We start from the raw sequence: 20,856 nt of genomic DNA on the forward strand, positions 1-20,856 counted from the left end.
CCTCCCGCTCTCTGACTGAGGGAGACATGGCTTTTTTGTTTATGTCCTTCTCTCGACTTCGGGAGGTTGCACAGAAGAGCGGCTTGGGCCATTGCTGTTTGACTCTACAGTCCTCCTGAGGGATGCCCTTTATCGCTTCATTGCCGGGCCTTCAATCACACAGCTCTTTGCACTTTTCCTTCCTCCTTCCTCAGGGGAGTCTCCTGTGAGCCAACATCCTCCGCTCCTTTCCCCGCAGCCGGCCTGGCCACTGAGATTGATGGGCCATGCCTCACACCTTCCTCTGTGGGCACTGTTTTTCTTTTTAAATCTGGGTGACGGGATTAAGAATGTTTTCCTTGTCACTACATACTTCCCTTATTTAATAATGAGCGTGGATTATTCTCATAATCTAAAATGAAAGCCAAAGCTATTTATATTTGGGAATGTTTCACAACAAACAGAATCCCAAATCTCCCATAAATGTTTGTTTCCAATCCAATGATAAAAGGTAATGTTCCAAAAGGAAAAGTGTAAGTGCTGTTTTCTTACAAACACTACTAGCCATCATCCTTGTGTTCTGCCTTCAAATTAACTGAATTAGTCACATGATAAATCAAAAAAGACCTTTTTATACATACTAATAATGCCTCATTTATTTAGTATAGATCCAACTGAATTACCCATGTCATCTGCTTTCCAATTCCTTTGCACTGTCTCCCTTTCCAGAAACTGGAGAGGAGAAGAAAAGAGCATAAAAATAAAATGATTTAATTCAGCCATTTGTTATTTGTATTAAGTAATGTTTTGGAGAAGCTTGACATTAATAGTTAAAATAAATTTGATGCATATATGTGGATCTGTTATTCAGGGGTCTTGAAGTTCCATGGGTAATCAAGAGCCACGCAGTCTTTCCGGGTCGACATGCATGTTTCGAGTTGTGTGGACTTCAAGGGACAGGCTCTGTCCAAGTTCTCCACTCTTTAAAAAAGGAAAACCAGTATGCCAAACACAGTACCTTTCAAATGGCCTCTTTAAATTCGCTACAAGCATTGTAGCAAAACTAAAGCTTATGAAGATAAAAAGTTGCTTGAAGTTAACAGGATATGCTAAAAATCTGCATTTAGAAAGCCACAAGTTACCCGTTTTGTAGAGGGAAAACGTATTGAGGGTTTGTTTACTCTAAAGGTAATTAATTTACACTCATTTCCATTATTTAAAAATTAAGACAAAAATAAAACTTTTAAAAGCCCAGTATTAGAGAGATAACACTTTAGAGCTAGATTCAGCTCCAACTTTGTTTTCAGCCAGAACCTTGGGCAAGTCACAGTCTCCTGGGGGTCTTAACTCACTCATCTATGCAATGAAGAAAAGATGATTGTCTGGTGCAATGTGCTGGTTCTTTCCAGCTCTAGAATTTTAGGAAGGCTACGGATTCCACACCGATGCCTCTGAAGCAAGGCAGGTAACATACAGGAGTGAAAAAGACTAGAGTGAGAAGAATTTTTCTTACAAGTGAATCCTGATATCAAGCTTTCATTATTTCACACTCCATAGCAATAAAAATATTTCACTTTCTTCTTACTTTTGCTATAAAAGAAACAGTCCAATACTATACACAGGGGTGTAGAGACCATAGGGATTGGTGGGGACTGTGGCAAACTAGAGAGGGTAAAGCACCGAACTATTATCATATGGGATTGAGGGTCTAATGTTGCCTGATGCCAACAATTTGGGTATTTTTAGTGAAATCTAATGGTCAATGCAGGTTTTCAATTAAAAACATTAAACAAAACAAAATACCCTGTAGGCCTTTACCATTGGTCAAACAAAACACTTCGATGGGTCAACTGGGGCTGACAGACTACCAGTTTACAATGCCTGATCTACTTTGCCTTCCTCATTGTACTGGGATCGGCCCTTATTGCATAATTTGCTAATAATACCACTTTAATGAAAGTTCTTACTGTCATAACCCACAGAGTATTTACCAAATTCTTTTTTACAGACGGTGCTCTGAGCCCAGGACTTTCTGACTTTTCATCTTACTTGACTACCACAATAACCCTGAGGGTCAGGTAGATATACTGTTATCCCAATTTTACAGAATGAAGTAAGGCGCATAGAGACCAAATAACATGTCCTACTCACAGAACTTATTTTTTTACAGAATTGAGTCTAAAATATTGACATGGAAACATTTATAATATTAGGCTGAATGAAAAAAAGGAGCTATATAAAGTATATATGATTTTTAAACTGTTTTTAAAAACATGTTTAGTGATTGAATATTCTATCATGAAGATATTTTATAATATACATAAAGAAGCCTCTATTGTTAAACACTTGAATTGCTATTAAAATCATGTAGGGAAATATTTTTTTTAATAATATGATTTCATTCATTTTTAGGATCATCAATTGACAGCCTATATGTCAGTCACTTTATTAGATGCTGTCCTCAAAGGGGATTCTGATTCATAATGTATCTGGTAAGCAAGTTTTATATTATACATATCTATATCTATCAGCTATCTATCTATCTATATCTATCTACCTATCATCTATCATCTATCTATCATCTTTAAGCCACAAAGCTTCTTTGAACTTTATGTAGGCATTCAGATCAGCTATGTGAATTTTTACGGTATTTAAGCAATCGCCCCCTGCATCAGTGGTTAGGTCCCAAATGACACTCTCAGCTTCCTGAATGGAAAGAAGGCAGGCTCCCCCAGATAGCTTAGTTTGAAGCACTGCACAATGTGTAATAATGAGCTCCTCAGCTAGAAACTTGAGGAGACTTGGAGATCTATGAACTGAACTTTGAAAGCTATCTTGTTAGCAGGATATACGTTGGAGTCCCTTTGTGATCTATACTGATGACAAAAGATGGCTCTCCATCCTTTCTCAATATTCCACGTGTCATGGCAGTAGAATCCCAAATAACACAATTTCTAAGTCACAGCTGCCATGCTGCAGACACAGATGGATATAAACATTAGAGGGAAAGGACCAAGATGATGAGGCAACTTGAAAATGTGTAATTTTTTTATCATTCAACCTAGAACACTTTTGAGTGAAAGGGGGAGCTCTTACCACCACCGACACTGGGATGGCCGGCCCATACACAGACCGAACCTGGTAACCTGGGGTGTACATACAGTCACCCTACTGTGAAGAACAGTGCTGGAAACTGGAGATGGTTGAGCATGGCAAGGCTGGGGAAGGAGTTTGGAGGGTAAGGGACATGCAAGCTGCCTTTAGGCATCTGAAAAGCTCCATGAAGAACTGGGTTGATATGATCCCAATTCCTTGACACTGGGAGTGACCGGACCATGCTGAAGAGGCTTTACGGTCTGAGGTAATGGTTTGTGCCTGGTTGTTGAGCAGTTCTGGATTCAAAACCCAGATAGATGATGCTAAGTAGCTGTGTGGCCATTGACAAGTTTCTTAACCTCTTTCTTATAAAAGGGGGAATAGAGATGTAATGATTTCCTGAGGTAAATAGGAGAGTGAGTGACCCAGAAGAGGGGCTCAATAAATGTTAGTGTGTGCATTGTAACTAATGCTGGAAATATTCAAGCATAGGAACAGACCACCGGTTGGCTAATGTTATGGGATCTTTTGGGGATTAACTAAATGATGGTTGGAGACAACTTTTTTGATTAATTTAGAGATTGTTCTTAGAAAAAATCAGTTAGTAATTTTTTCCAGAGATAAGGTGATTTTATGGAAAATCTTAAAAAGGTATACTCCTAAATATTGTATTATAATTTAATATTCATCATAAATGACATTTGCCTGTCAAGTGATACATGCTGTTTACTTTCAACTATGTAAAAAAAAAGCATAATGTGCTAGAAATACATTTTAAAATGACATATTGCTTGATTTTGAGACTACAAATATATGACCTAATATTTGAAATCCTTTCATTTTGCTTTCACAAAACCAACTAGCTTATTTTAGAATCGTTTATAATTTGTTTTTCAAATAATGAGATAAAGAGGTTTTAGCTTATTAAGCACATTTCCAAAAAAAATACATTTCAGGTTAGTTTTTAATCAAAGTAAATTTAAATAGCTAAATTGAATATAATCTATACACTCTCTTCTTAACATTGATTTTCAAAGTATTATAAACAACCTGATTTTTTTAAGTCCAAGTAAACAGACTCTGGTACTGAACATCATCTTAATGGGCCAATTTACAAAATTATGTTTTTCATTAACTACTTGCATTTTAGCATCATAGTTCTCAATGCTTCCCTCTGCTTAACCAGTAGTTCCCAAACTTGGGCTGCGTATTAGAATCATCTGGGAAGTTAAAAAAAAAAATCCCTATGGCCAGGCCACATTCTTGTCCACACTGCCTGGGGGTGGCGTCTGGCGCCCCTTGTGTTTTAAAGCTCCTCAGCTGACTCCCATGTGCAGCCGTTTGGGAAATAAGCATTTCTCCCATGGTCCAGTCTAGGAATACAGATATGACCAGGAACAAAAGAGCAATTAAAACTAGATAATAGTCCTACACCTTCGGAGCATCTAGTGGTGTTCAGCTGAATGATCACATAGTTTAAAAAACCTGAGTGACTGGGTCACTAGCTCACTCATCTGGTATCCACTTCTCAGATGTGCAAGAGGCAAGCAAGCAGCTTCTCTTTAAAAGGGAAAAAAAAGGAAACAGAAGCAAACACTTATTTCTAATGAGATGAATCTCCAGGGTAATCTTCATAGCTCCTTGGGTGTTTACAAATCAGCTGGGGCTTAAGGGTCCTTTTGACTTGGAAATTGTCTACTTAAACCAATTTATTGGGGGAGGCAGGAACAGGTCTTCCCAGGTTTGTTTCTGTTGCTTTTGAGTGAATAGTACCATTTTGCATTGCCCTTTATAATTGTTAAAAGTGCTTTTACGTTTCCAAGTTTACCTGAACATCCAAAGCTAGGCAGGAATTTTAATACAATCCCGTTGAAGAAAGTGAAATTTCAAAGTATTAAAACTGGTACAAGGCAGAGTTGGGACCAGAACCCAGGTCTGCTGACTCACAGGCAAATGCTTTTGGACATAATACTGCCTCTACCTAAAGAGAGACCCACTGTTTGAGCCTCAGCACTCGGTCCTGGAGAGTCGATTTTCCTCTGAAAATAGCCTGCGTCACCATTTCTCCCTTCCGTGTCAGTTGCGTTGAGGGAGGTTGCATGCCGCACGCACTGTGAAGAGGTAGAAAGTGCAAAAGGGGCCAGGAATAAAGCGAGCTTCAAGGAGGACTTTACGGGAGAGGGAAGAACACAGAGAATATGCTCACAGCAGAGGAGAGAGGGGGGCAGGTGACAACTAGGTGAGGCCCAAAAGTTGCTAAGAAGCAAAGAGCCATTCAAAAGTTTATTATTTACTCATCTATTTTTTGAGGAGAGGAGGGATGTGGGCAAGTGGTGATTTAGGAAGGTGTGGATTATGTGTTGGATAGATTGGCAATGGGAGAGGCGGAAGGTAGGGATGTAGAGAGAACCACTGAGAAACCAAAGTGTATGCTATGCGTCTGAGGTAAAGAAAGACTAGACTAGGAGAGTTAAGAGTGAAAAAGGAAAAAAAAAAAAAAAAACTATGGAAAGAGCACCTGAAACCAAGGAAGAACTATGTATAGCAAGATAGGAAAGGTAGTAGGCAGCATTTCAACAAGACATCTATTTCTGGATCTGATGGCTATTTGTGTGTACAGTGAAGAACTTTTTTTTTAAGTAGACTTCATGCCCAATGTGGGGCTTGAACTCACAACCCTGAGGTCAAGAGTCACCCTACCAAATGAGCCAGTCAGGCACCCCAGGTGAAGAACACTTAATTTAGTGATCCCTAATTGGTTGAATGACTTGATTAAATGTATATTAAGTTATATATTAATAGGTAGTATAAAGTGCAAAGTAAGGCAAAGGGTGGTTGGCAGACTGTCCTGTTTATGTCTTTCAGTATTGTGGAATAGTGGTTTCCATAAAGTGGTAGAAGGAAAGCAAATCACTGTCTTGGGCAACATTAAGCTGAGAAAGGTTGAGAATAAACTAGATGATAAAATTATTAGTCAAATAGGGGCTAAGGCAATAGTTTAATATAGATAGACGTAAACTCTTGTTCTTTGGGACCCAAAACCAGTAACAAAAGCACAAGGAGAGGCAGGTGTCTCCTATCAAATATGTGAAAATAACACAGGACTGATTGTGTGAGGTAGAATGGAAAAGGTGTGTTCTACAAAGTCAGACAAACCATCTCTTGAATCCTAGTTCTGAGGAAAATGCAAAGGTTTAGAATCAATGCAATGAAGAAGGACCCTGAAGAGAATGAGAGACAAATTAAAGGTTTGGTTTGAACATCAGTGAGGAAAGCCAGGAAATGAGTATGGATTTTGGTCGCCAGCAAGTTTGTGAGCACACTCTTGACACTAAGGACAGATACGAAGTTAAAGGTGATTCCGATTTAGGTACCAAGGTAGTGAAACGCCGAGGAGGCAAAGCCGTCAGTGACAGAGCAGGAATGAGGGAGCCAGGTCGCGTGCCCTGGTTAGGATGGAATCAGTGAAGGGTAGTAGCTAAAAGACTGGAAGATGATGGAGGAAATCACGAGACTAGCAATCATGCTGATTAGCATAAAGAATAACTTAGGAGGTGTAAAGAGCTTTTAAAAGTAAGGAAAATTTAAGAGTGCCAACTATAATCCTAGAGACCAAATAGCAGAGAAATGGCATCTTCTACTTGTGACCATGTTGCTGAGTAACACAGAGCAAAAACAGAGGCTATTGTGATCCATGTGGGAAACTGCATAGAGCCTGAAGCCAATGAGTATGTAGGTTCTTCAGGGTTGACTGTAAAAATGATGTCAGTCTTGTGTCATCTCAAAGAGTAGGACAAGCACAAAGTTGAAACAGATAAAGGGGTCCAAAGGCTCTTTAGAAAGGGGCTACCAAAAAAGCAGGAGAAAAAATTGTAATGAAATGAGTCTGAAAGGGTTAGCCTCCTAACTGGTTTCCTAACTTCCAATTTCTCTGTCTCTCCGGAGCAGCCAATGATCCTTTCAGAGGTCAGATTATGTTGCTGCTCTGTTCAAAATCCTCCACTGGCTTCCCATTTCACTCAGCATAGAAGCCAGAGTTAGGCAAAGTCTCCCATTAGGACTCTAAGCTTGTCTCCTACTACTCTCCCGCTGGCTCACTAATTCACCAGCTATAACGGCCTCCTCGTGTCCCTCAAACTTGCTAAGCATTATTTACGGGAACCTCTCTCTGGAAGGCTCTTCCAGACACCCAAGCAGCTGGCTCCTTCACTTCTTTCCGGCCTCTGCCAAAACGTCACCTTGTCTAAGAGAACCTCCCTGACCACACTATGTAACATAGCATCGTCCTCTACCAGGTGACCTGGGTCTCTATCTTAGCAGAACATAAACTCCCTGAGAGGAAGGACCTTGCCTGGTTCTCCTGAGTCCAGAACAGTATGAATTCCCCAGGCCGGGTACCAAGTATTTGCTGATACAGGAGATGGAGAGACAAAAAGCATGAAAGCAGTTGGCAGTTCGGTAATTTTGAGGACAGGAAAAAGGGGGACAGACACTAAGGTAGCATTCGTAGGAGTCCCGGACTCCAGAAATGTGGTGTGGTTGCACCTGCTACCGCACCCCTCGCCCCCATCACACCTCAGATGTTGAGTACCACCCAGTCTAAGTCTCTAGCAGCGAGAAAGTGGAAGATTAACAATTTTAGATAGTACACACTTACCCTCCTCAGAGGGTCTGAAGCTAAATGAGAGCAGGCTTATGGTTAAAAGATTTAGAATACTAGATAAATTAGAAGCATCCTTATTTGAATTGCTAACCTCAGATACCACAGGTCTCCCTAAGGTCCCATTCTTACTTTTTTAATACTCATTCTCAAGCTATTCGTGAAGGTATGACTTAGACTAAATATTTATGTATCTCCAAAGTAGCCTTACAGAAAAAGATTGCTTTAATATATTTTTTCTTCATTCACTAAGATAAATGTTACCTTAAAGATTATGTAAGTCAGCAAGCACCTCATTTTTAAGACTATAAGGGAGGCCAGTTGACTACTCATAAGCCATAAACAACATCAGTGTAAAATGGTACTAAAACAGTAGTGAAATATTGGCTGCAATTTTTATTTTAAAGATTGCACATTTAAAAAGGACAAAATGATTTTTCCAAAAAACGCAAAACTAGGTAGATCCTATTCTTTCACAAATTTCAAGAAAAATACAGATTGTATCCTCAATGTGCTAATTTTCATTCCAAATTATTTAGGAAATAAAGCAATGACCTGTTAAATTAATAGGTTATCTATGGAACTTAGAATAAATAGATCTTAAAAGTAATGAACCACAAAATTCTCTAATCAAAGTATGCTAGTAAGAACGCCCTTCTACTGAGTTTAACTGTGACTCTTCAGTTACAGGGGGTCTAAGGAAAGCATGGGTTACACAACTTAGTCAGGGACCCTCTGCCTCAGTCTCTGGTCTTGAGCTATCCTCCAGGAAGCTCACGAAGATTCTTCAGATTCTCTGTGAAGCATCTGACATCAGAAAAGTACAACAAAGGAGACTTAAAAGTTAAGCACAGATTTTTAGGTATTGGGCCCTGACTCAGGATGGCGAGGTGCTCGGACTGCAGAAGAGCGGTAGCTACCGGCCTGGGCTCTGGAGGTGGTGTGCCGTTGAGTGTGAATCCCCGGCTTGCCAATGTGACCCAGAGCAAAGCTGTGTAAACTCCTCACGCCTGTTTCCCTGTATGTAAAATGGCAGCAGTAGTACACGGGGCGATTCACATCATCTACACAAAGTGCTTAGCCTATATCAAGTACTTTGTAATTATTAATTTATGTGTGATGATACTCCTCTTAATGCCTAAGGAAAGTATCAGTGCTTACACTTAATGATCTGAAAAGCAATTTGGAAATTACGCGGTCCTTGTAACTCTGACTTAAATTAAGAGAATCTCAGGGTCTTCCTGCAGGGAACCCACACCCGGACTTAGGTTCCTGATTCTGGAACCAGTTTTCCTAGGATATAGTGGTTAAGAAAGCTGTGCCAAAGACAGATACTGTATAAGCACATACGCACATTTCTTAAATTTCCAGTTTGGAACTATTAATATTACACAGCTCAATAATGATACTTTGAATTCAGAGAATACAGATGAAATATGCCTACATTTAGTGTAACATCTGTAGGCTGAAGTGTTTTTCTAACAAAAAGGGAAAATGTTAAAGTAGTTAAGACAAAAAGCACGACAGTAAACTCCCAACTGAGAGTCTAGGGGACAAAATTATCAGTCTGTTGAAAAGGAAATTACATTATAAGGATAGAGACAATTTCCTTTTTGACATGTACTGATGAGAGAAATACAGGAATACGGTCACAACTTCCCTTCCTGCGCGAAAACACTCTTTATGAAAGTATTATTATAATGCTTATTCTTTAAAAGAAAGATTATTTTTCAAGAATGTTTCAAAGATTATTTTTAGGTAGGTGGTATTAATTATGCTAATAAAGTATCTCTTTTTTTGGTCTATGAGCGCAACATCGTCTTTTGAAAATATAAAGGTTGATATGGGATTTGGGCAAGAGAGTCTGGACAGTGGTAGAGGTTAGAAGAAAAAAGCAGCTGTGATAGGGCAGTTCTCTGAACCATGGGGAAGGAAAAATGGCAATGAGCAAAGACTTACAGAAACTCTCCTTTCTTATTCAGTTAATTTTACAAAGGGAACTTCATTCAAAATTTAATCCTAATACATAATACATATATATAAAATCTAACTTGATAAAATGGAAAACATCTCTCATGTCATAAATGTGGTACTTACATAGACTCAATAATTTACTAATAATTTTTACTAAATGGAAAAATATGGTATTCATAATCACTTAAAGTTCAGTCAGTATTTCAACAAAGTTGCTAATTTATGTTAATAATTTATTATAAAAACCAACTAAGGGTAATTTGATTAATTTTGTTACCACAGAGTTCAGATAATTGCTATTGACAAGTTTGGATCATTTAATGAAAAAGAAGTTCTAACAGTTATTGTGAATAACTAATCTTTTCTAAGACCGAAAGATTACATGCTCATAAGACTGCAGAAATGATCCAGAGTTGCTGTACAGATAGAAGACTATGGGTAGGAGAGTGAGGACAACATACCCACTTTCGGTCTAGGGGCAAGATCATGCATATTAGAACACCGATTCACTGTAACACAACCATAACATTTCAAGTACATTATAGAATTTTCATCAACCAGATTTTTAAAATTTCAAGTAGAAAAAGGTAATTCCAAAATATGATGCTCTGATCAATTTCAATTATTCAAAAAGTTCAGTCCCCATTCAGAAACAGATAAACAGTATATTTATTAAATGAGTTAAGACAAATAAACTTTACAAATAGACAAATAATAAAAGGCTCAGTGGCTAAAATAGATGGTAAGCATCATTGAAAGAAATCAACACCATCACGGTATCTCAGTTGGCTTACACGTGTAAAAAGAAATTTTCAAAGAGCAATTTCACAGAAATGAAGCCAGTTTTTTTTTTCTTATAAACAAATCACCATTTCTTGGTTCAAAACTGACATCTGTTATGAAAATTACCATATCACATATTTGTAAGATGACAAGGAGTAACTCATCTTCAAAGTGCAAGTAAGTCTATTTACAACCACAAAAAAGGCAATGATGAGGAGAAAAGGATTTTTAAAAAATATACAAAGATTAAAAACATTTGGGATGCAAAATTAAACAATTTTTTGGTTAGAGGATAAAAGAGAAAAAATGATTGAATTACAGATGCTGATTTCAGCTATACATACTATATAATGGGATCCAAGATCTTTTAACAGCTTGCTTGCATTTTTTTCTACTTACATAATGCTCTGGAAATTTCTGGTAGAAATTACAGTGTCTCAAAGAGAGAAATACACACTAAGCATGTCTTGCTACTACTTCATGGATGTCATTAAGACCCGTTTATGGATTAGAGTTGGTGTAAAAAGCCATTGCCTTGAGTTGAAAAATGAATACTGTAAAAGCTCAATACAAATCCTCCAAAGCACATGCACGTCTAAATCTTTTGGAAATTACATTCATATTTAAGCATAACCAAAATAAAAAAGAAAACTGAAAACATTTCCCTTTTCTCTATTCCCTATGCCTTGTAGGCTTCTCCAGTTGCTAGGGTCAATTTTTAAGAGTTGGAAGGGTTCTTCAAGATAGTCTAGTCCACCACCCTCATTTAGGGTAAATGATTTTCCCAAGGTCATGCAGCACGTTAATGGCAAAACCAAGACTAGAAACCAGGTCGTGACTCCTAGCCTCGTATGCTTTCCAGCATATCATGCTACCTCTTTTTACAGTATGATTCTCTATAAATACCTGATGAATAAATGTACAATTACAAATGCTGACAGAGCCAATGTGTTTCTAAAGACTTGCAGAGGATTACTGCAAAGGATTGATGGAGAGAAAAAGACTTTCCCCCACCCTCCGGAAGTATCAAGCACCATCAACTAAACATTTCTTTGCTAGGTCAGCATGCTCAGATGTCATAGTCCTCGTAAACTTTATGTCAGCCTGAGGATCGTATACCTGGTGAAATCTGGGCCCTAACACAATGCCAGTTCCTAAAAGGTAAAGACAGAGGCAAAAAAGGGGAGAAGTTCGACAAAAGAAACAAAGACTTAAATAACCCAATTGTCTTAGAGATGGGCATTCCGAAAGCATATGGTTAATTATTGTATTTAATTATACATATTTTAGGACCGTTTCCACCTTTTCATATAATCTCATTTTACCTAATTTATTTGGCCACTTACAAATAAAATAAATGTATCAAAGATAATGGTGATCATTATTATTGTTTTTTTTAGACTGTGAGACTATTTTAGGCAATCCAAATTCTATGGAGAATATGTCAAATGGTGAAATTGCAATGATTTTCTTAATGTGATTCTATTAGATATTTACCACCGGGGGAATTAAAGCGGTTATTTCATGGGGCTGTTACCATCTTGAAATTTATTCCAATTGTGGTTAAAGAGAACAGACTGATGCACTATATATGCAGAATTAAGTAAAGAAGCTGAAATTTCTTTTTTTAAAAAAACATCGCTGTGTATTTATTTAATAAAAGGGCATATTTATGTTTACAAACAAGTCTGAAAAACAAAAGGAAAACATGTATGCTTCTACCTGTTAACCTTTTTCAAAATGCCAACAGCCCTCATGCTGTATGAAGGTTTCTAAGGATTTATTAGAAAAATCAATACAGTTCACTCACAGTTCACCAAGACATCACTGAGCTAACATGTTTAGACAAAAACAAAAAGGACTAAGGTTCTCTTGTAGTTTGATAGTTTGATTTAATTTGATTTGCCTGAAATAACAAAAGCATTTCAAGCATCTTTCATTATGTAGTTGATGTCCCACATTAAACAGTCTACTAAATTCTGAACAAAGGTTATTAGCAAGTTTTCAAAAATTTTAAAAATTAAACAGTTGTTTCAAAACCATTAAGTAGTAAATGTATTTAAGAAACTAATTAGGACAGATGCCATAACTTCATTAAACACCACTGCTCATGTTTTTTTGTTTTGTTTTGTTTTGTTTTTTTGGTTTTTTTTAAACAAAGCATTAGTGTTATCTATTTGGCTATTAGTATTAGCAATTTATCTACAATATTTAACAAGGTAAATTGTAGGCAAAAATTTAGTACAGTTTCAATAGAAACACCCCTTTTTGTTTTCCTGAAAATACAGCAGTATTTGAAGGACTAATTTTTCTCTGCATCAGTTATAAGGAAGCTTCCCATCTATGAACAGGAACAAAAAAAGTATCTACAAACCTTGTAAACAGATCTGTATCATTTATAAACATAAATAATCCAAATTATTAACAGCCAACAGCAGAAATTAAAGTATCAATTCAATGATCCAGGGCTCTTTGCTTGCTTGCCCAGCTGTACTCCTCCCCCTCTCCCACCAAGGATTGAGATAAACTAAAGCTCTGCTAATACACTGTTCAGGACCATTCTTAGGTACTACTGATGATCCACAGGTCAGCATATGCTGAGTTACTGTTTATCTGTCAGTTCATTTCTCCCACCCCCCAAAAAGCACCCTCAGTCTGGCAGAAAGCTTTGCTTTTTTTTTTTTTTAAAAAAATAAATCTACATTCGTACAAGTGTGTCTTCTGTTGAAGTCCAAAGACAAGAATACGATCTTGTCCATCACAATATGTGAAAAGACCCAGTTTCAATTTGTTTCTTTACAATGCAGCTAGTGTGTTAACATTCAGCTTACAATCAGAGTGATGTTTCCAAACTATGTAGTGGGCTTCCTGGGGATGAAGAGGTAGCAGACTTGTTCATTTCTATGGTAAGGTGAATCCCGCTGTCAACAGCATTGTTATTTTTGTTGGGAGAGGGTGGAGGACTGGAGTTACGTTTTGTAGGAGCATCATCTTCAGCATCAGTATCATCAATAAGGGGGATATGAGGCTCTGAATCTTCTATCCTAAACTCAGGATGTGTCATAAAGTTGTGAATCGAACTTCTTGATTCCGGTTTTTCTAACCCTTCATATAAAGAACTACGAAATGCATTCACCACTCGAATCTGTAAATATCAGAAAACACAGAAAGACGTCAGTATACTATTAGCTTAATTTAAAAATGTTTCATTTATGAGTTTGAATCCACAAACAGCTAGGTATGAGTGAATCATATTTGCATGTAATGCAGTGGAACTTGCAATACACTGTAAAAAAAATGAGTATTTTAGTAGGACACTACAGAACAACAAAACCACATACTCTAAGAATTAAGAATTACAGAATTCAAAGTAATACTGAGAAAATCTCATTGTCACTGGCTAAAAATTTAATAGCCATTTTATAGGACTTTTTTCCCTAAGGAAACAAACACAAACAAACAAAACAAAAACTTGATCATACACAAGCTTTAGCTGATTTTTAAAATAAAAAAAAAAGTAATTTTTGAAAACAATTCAAGTAAGTTAAACAAAGTCAAGCACAAAGGGTTACTATTTATCATGCTAGGAATTAGGGTGTCACCAACTATGAAAAAGCCAAGCAAATATAAGCTGAGTGCCACAATGAACTCACATCTACCCCACTATTCCCTTAAAAAATAAAAAAAGACAAAACCCAAATAAATATCTATAAAATGCCATTAAACAGCTATAAATATTTGAGTATATGCCATTTGTCTATAAAGCATTAGTGTTTTTCTCTACAAATATTAAAACTTAAATCACTTTATATACTACAGTTCACTGGGAAGAACAGGTTTAAAACAAAAAACCCAAACCCTCTGGAATTCTCCTGTCAACAATTTCGCAAAAACACAAGGTTTTTTGGTATTTCTGCCCTTAAACATATAGCCCAACCACTCGCCCCCCCATACAGAAGTCGGCTGTATAGATGAAAAGAGGTTAATGGGTAATTAACGCAAAAACACTGCTGCGCACATTGACATTAGGTCTTAGTAACCCAGTGTCATACAGACTTTCAAAACAAAAAAAGGGACAAAATCCAAATAGTTGAGCATCTACTCAATATCAATTCAAACACAGGTTTGCTTTTGCATTGATTCTAATGAATACTGTTTAGTAATGAAGACATCATTTATCATAAATGTTAAGAGAAATCACGAATACTGACATTCCAGAAAAACAGTCATCAAAATCATCTCATAAGACAATGATGATGGAAAAATTAACAAATTTCTTCAAATGGACATTTCAATATATTTTTTAAAAAGGTAACATTTATTTATGCCCACCTCTTTTCTTTAATTGTATATATCTAAGATGTACAAGTTGATGATTTGATATACATATACACACTGAAATAATCATGACAGTCGAGCTGATTAACATAATCCATCACTACACATTGTCACCGTGTGTGTGGGGGGGGTAAGAATAATTAGGATTCTACCCTCTTAGCAAATTTCAGGTATATAAGTACAGTATTGTTACCTAAAGTCACCATGCTATACATTACATCTCCAGAACTTACTGGTCTTGCATTAACTGAAACTTTGCACCCCCTCATAAACATTTCCCCATTTCTCTCTATCCCTAACCACCATTCTACTCTCCATTTCTAGGAGTTTGACTATTTTAAGACTCCCACTTCTGGGAATTTACCCAGAGGATTAAAATCAGCATTTTTTTTTTTTTAAGATTTTATTTATTTATTTGACAGAGAGAGACACAGGGAGAGAGAGGGAACACAAGCAGGGGGGAGTGGGAGAGGGAGAAGCAGGCTTCCCGAGGAGCAGGGAGCCCGATGCAGGGCTCGATCCCAGGACCCTGGGATCATGACCTAAGCTGAAGGCAGACATTTAACGACTGAGACACCCAGGTGCCCCTAAAATATACCTGCACTCCTTTATTCCTTGCAGCATTATAAATAGCCAAGATAGGGAGACAACATTAAGTGTCCACTGACAAATGAACAGATAAAGAAAATGTGGCATATATACATACAAGGAATTTTTTTTTTAAGATTTTTATTTGTCAGAGAGAAAGCACAAGCAGGGGGAGCAGCACAGAGGGAGAAGCAGGCTCCCTGCTGAGAAAGCCCGATGCGGGGATCGATCCCAGGACCCTGCGATCACCACCTGAGCCGAAGGCAGACACTTAACCGACTGAGTCACCCAGGTGTCCCTACATACAGGAAATATTGTTCAGCCTTAAGAAGAAGGGAATTCTGCCATTTGCAACAACATATGCTCAGTTCTGATTAAAACGGATTAAAATCTCTCTCCTCAAAGCTGTCTTCCGGCATTTACCAAGCCCTGTCTGCTGTAGGCTGCTTTACTTCTTGCTCACTTAGCTCTATAAGAGTATAGCATGGTGAAGCGAGGAAGACAGAGGTTAAAGGTCTGGGTGTGAATTCCAGCTCTGTCACCTGCTAGCTGAGGAACCGTTCCTACGCAAACCAATTTCCTCAACTATAAAATGGAAAATAACAGTGGTACCTACCTTATAGGGTTGTTATGGGACATTCATTAGTGAGTTAATACATGTACAAACCTAAAACAGTGTTAGTTCACAAGTATCAATGTCATGCCAGGGCTTGTCACACTTTAATGTGCATGCAAAGCACCTGGGGATCTTGTTAAACTGCAGATTCTGAGTCAGGAGGGGCCTTCAGTGGGTCTGAGATTTAATGTAAGGTCTGGAACACAATTATACAGAAACAGAGTAAAGACAGCATACCTAAGGTCATGTGACAACCTCCAAATGAAGAGTCAATTATTCAAAATTTTGCTGAAATAAAAATGAATACACACACCACCCACGAGATAAATCTGTCTAGAAAGTTTAACATGAAGCTAATCATAAGGAAACAATTAGATCCATAATGTAGGATGAGACAACTGGCCTGGTTTCTTTAAAAAAAAAAAAAAAAAGTCAATGTCATAACATAAATAAATAAATAAATGTAGAGAAAATGGATCAAAAATGCTATAATATAGGACATTTTCGGGGCAACTGGAGAAATCCAAATAGGGATTGTATACCATAGAATGAGATCAATGTTAAATTTCTTGGATGTGATAATACAGTATGATTATAGAGGAGACTTAGTTTTAGGAGGTACATGCTGAAGTATTAAGAGATGAAATGTCAGCATCTTTGTCACTTTCAAATGGTACAGAAAAAATGTATATACTAATATAAACATATATATAAACAGATAAAGCAGACATCATAAACTATTAAGTAGTGGTAAATCCAGGTGAAGGGTATTCATGTATTAATCTTTCCACTTGTCTGTCGGTTTGAAATTTTTCAAATATAAAATTCTGAGGGAGTCTTCCAGGATAAAGTTTCATTTTGCATCCTTCTTTTAGGATATACAGAGACTCCTGCCCCTACCGTCCACTCCAGTCTCATCAACACCTGACATTTTATTAGTTTTAGTGCCTGTCACTGAGGCCTGCTTTCCTCAACTGCTACATGTCTACCAAGGTCAGCTTGGGAGTTACTTCCTTTGGGTAATTTTTCCTGACTTCCCAGAGTGGGTGACAGATTCTGTTGTAATATTCCATGTTTCATTACCATGTAGAAATTCGCAACTACTTTTTTGTTCCTATACCAGACTGCCAAGTCTGGACCTCCTAGCACGGCCTTGGCATACGGTAGGCCTTCCGAAGCCAAGTGTTTACAGATCACAACTAAAGAAACATTAATCAGTAGTAGGAGATGAAAGGATGAGTGGTAATAAGCCCTCAAGAGCCAGGAATGATGCGAAATCCATAGATACAGGGAGGGAGGGATGTAACTGGGACATTAGCTGTCCTAGGCATAATGCCAGGCAATTTATATAACACCATTTCATTTGGGTAAGGTGCAGAACCAGGGTAATTTTTAAAAGAAAGATTCCTATCTGTCCATGTATGTAAATGTTAACATCCTGTCTAACAGAGTTGTTTTGTCCTTAGAGTACTTGTTTATTCTTTGCCACACATCATGCTACCTCTGCTTATTAGCCATGGACAAGTCATTTAAACTTCCAGTTTTCACACCTGCAAAATGGGAGAGTGGTTCCTGTTCTGCCTGTTCTACAACACTGTCAAAAATGACAAATGAAAATTACTTAAGCAAACAGTGAACAAACAGGCACTGAGTAAACTGTCCTCCTTAAAATAGCATTGTTTTCTTCTTCAGTTCATCCTCTCTCCAGCTTTCTCTTGTTTCCTAGTCCTTAACTGGCAGAGGACCAAATGGAAAAGATGGGTCTCTGCCCAAATACAAGATTAAGCATAGGTATTCCAGCTGATTTTGGGGATGGGGTGGGTTTTTATCTTTACTGCCTCCAATATTCTGAGAATCTACCATGAAATCAAGACTGTAATGCACAGTAAGGATGACAAGAGGTTAAAAGGCTTTTGGGGAATTTGCCATTTACTAAAAACCTGAAAGAAGATATATTATTCTAGTCAATTAACAGAAATTATGACATGTAATGGTTTAAGAATTAATCAATGATACACTTTCCCTACTTCCTTGGAAAACTTAATAGAACATTTCTTATCGAGGATGCACTTTTAAATTGATTATATGAATGAAAAAAAAAAACCATAAATACCACAGAACTTTGAAACTTACACAGGGACCCCTTCTCAAAAATAAATAAGTAAATAAATAAATTCAAAGCAAGGCCACAAAATCTAGGCTAAGAAGGCAAATAACTGGCTATATACTGAGATCTTTTCTTCAGGGTGCCAACTTAAAAAAACTTTGTCAACTGAACGAGATAAAAGTCAAAATGTTAGATTCATTTTTAGCTTTAAAAATGTAATTTCTCGGTTCTGTTAGATCAGTTTCTCAAATCACATGCTTTTGGAAACCATGCAGGATGAACAACGTGTTGAAAGGCATATACTCAAAAATTTATAGTAGTTTCACAAATTCTAAGCTACCATTTTATTCCCCGTATTAACTATCAGAGTTAGCACAGAGACGAGCTCACGGATTTCCTATCTCATCTTTGGTTGCAATTGTTTCACCTGTTATCTAGCCCTCTAAGAAATAAAACAACAACAACGACAACACTTTGAGGTCTCAATCCACTTTACGAAAAGAAAGCTTTATGAAAAGCCTGAACGATGAATTTAAACATTAAGGAGAAAATGAGAACCGTTAGGTGTGTGAAGTAGGAAATGTTAATTTCATGCACTTAGGAACACACACTCACACCCCACAGTAGTAGAAGCAGTAGAAGAGGAAAACACTACATGTGTAGGGGTAGAAATATTTGTTACATCATGATGCTGGCTGGCGATGGAGGGTTGCCGCCTTAGAGCCCCCTGAATGGAACTTCCACTCTGGAAAGCATTCACTACATCCATCTGCAAGGAATCAGAGATTGTGACAGCTTGCTCAGCAAGAGAGAGAGAGAACAAGAGAAAGGACCATCCCATCTATCAACATATAAAAAGTAAAGAAAAAGGCACTTTTTACAGAGCAGATAAATAGGCAAGAGTAGCATTTTGAGATGAAGGTTGGGCGGGGGGAAGCTAGGAAAAAAGGAGCTGAGGGGCATATAGACACATTCCTTCACCATCAGTTAAAAACTTTCATTCATTCCAGGCACCAGTATTATTTTTCAAAAAGAGTAAGTTTTGTGGGTTGGGAAGGCTAGAAAGGAAGTTAAGGAGCGCATTCAGACCTCCTCCCCAGGTCCCAGAGCCCTGGGCCCCCGTGCTCCCACCGCCGTGCCCAGTGCCCACCGCCGGCCGCTCGTACCTCTCTGCCAGGCCCATACCTGCGTCTGGATTCTGTTCAGGCCTCTAAACCACAAGATCTGGCCGCGCCGTAGCTCCCTTTCAGCATGGTCAATCTCTTCCACGTCCTCCGCAAGCTCCTCCTCCGGGATTTCTTCCTTTTGTGTTCCATGACCAGCTTCTTTTAGGAATTTTAAACGGCTAGTTGGAATTGTTGAAATAAGCTACAACACAGGGGAAAGAACTTAGAAATAAATCAAAACCGAAAAAAATTAAACCAATCAACCGTAATACAAAAGGCGTAAGAAGTCTCAAGTGTGGCCAACTATTGTCACCAACGAGGCAATGAGATCCTGTCCGTCAAGCTTGCTTTCTCAGAGCAACAACAACAAAATAGGTTCTTTTCTCAACTACAGAAAAGATTTCAGTTTGAATGGTAAAACGTTTTCCTGAGGGGAAATAACCTGATTACAGCTTTCATATTTTAAGTAAGACATTCAAGACAGTAAAGTACACAAATATGCTCTTATATATTAACTTAAACTCACATTAATTATATTTATTTAAAATAAAACAAAAATGGCAGGTGGCCTTTTTGGATGCAAAGCAAGTTCATTTTTCATTAGTGCTGAAAGAGTTCAATGAGAAAAAACATACCAAAATCCAAAAAATCGTCAAGCTTAAACTGAAAATAGTTTTTCTGCTTATTAAATGTATTTGTTTTTACAAAATGAAACTCTTTAAAACTGGGTTAATACTGATTGATCATGACACCAAACAGGAACAGATGCCCCAGGAAACACAAAGAGGACAACAAATAGTAATAAATATGTATCAAACTGTTAAGTGTTAACAGCCATTCCTTCAGGAAGTCAGGCTCATCAGGAGGAAACAAGCACACAGAATGAGAACTCCTTAAAGACCTTCTAGTCCAACCACCGCATTTCACAGAGGTGGAACAGGTCTCCTGACAACCAGAATCAGTGCTCCTTCTACCAGGACACACGTAAAATCAACAGACAACGTCAACCAAAGCCAGGAGCTGATCCCCGTTGGGTATGCTGGCTGTTCTGAATTTCCTCTTCCTGAAATTAGCCAGATGGTCTGGGAGGTTGTGGGGTTCTGTTTTGCCTATGAGGGAACATTATGAAATAACTAGAATGGTAATCAATGAAGAAAGGTGGCCCGAGTACGGATCCTAATACTTAAAAGAAGATCTCTATTAATGAGTCACGCAACAGGAGTAAGAAGAGAAACCTCAGAACCTAGAAACACAATTAAGAAAAAGGTAAGATAAAGGCACATAAAGACTGAGTTAAGTTTCAGTAAAACCTGGACGAACGTTCACTTAGACTGACTTGTAGAACGACAGTACATTAGCTCACACCGGTTGCACGTCATAACATATGTTAACTTTCATTTATGATTAGTACAGACTATCAGTTACTTTTTCAGTAATGTTAACGGACTTAAAGTGAACAGTGCACACACCGTCACCAGTTACCTTTTTAAACTAATGACATGCCTTCGTAAATCAGCTGCCTATGCCAAACATGAAGTATATCTCATTT

General features: G+C 37.7%; 1 protein-coding gene across 6 annotated transcripts in view; it reads right to left on the reverse strand.

Moving 5' to 3' along the window:
• Positions 1-10,360: 10,360 nt before the first annotated feature.
• The window catches only part of ATP2B1 (ATPase plasma membrane Ca2+ transporting 1), a 126,233-nt gene continuing 115,737 nt past the window's right edge, over positions 10,361-20,856 (reverse strand). For 3 of the 6 annotated variants that reach the window (XM_036097285.2, XM_036097286.2, XM_078076403.1), the window contains exons 20-22: positions 19,327-19,509; positions 18,824-18,910; positions 10,361-13,637 (exon numbers count right to left, since the gene is read on the reverse strand). In XM_036097285.2, coding sequence (XP_035953178.2) covers positions 13,326-13,637; positions 18,824-18,910; positions 19,327-19,509 — 582 coding nt within the window. In that variant the 3' untranslated portion in view covers positions 10,361-13,325. Of the gene's footprint in view, positions 13,638-18,758; positions 18,911-19,326; positions 19,510-20,856 lie in introns of all 6 variants that reach the window. The other 3 variants (XM_078076405.1, XM_036097288.2, XM_078076404.1) reach the window with 3 other exon arrangements.

The sequence above is a fragment of the Halichoerus grypus genome, chromosome 6 (assembly GCF_964656455.1).
Source record: "Halichoerus grypus chromosome 6, mHalGry1.hap1.1, whole genome shotgun sequence".
NCBI classification, from domain to species: Eukaryota; Metazoa; Chordata; class Mammalia; order Carnivora; family Phocidae; genus Halichoerus; species Halichoerus grypus.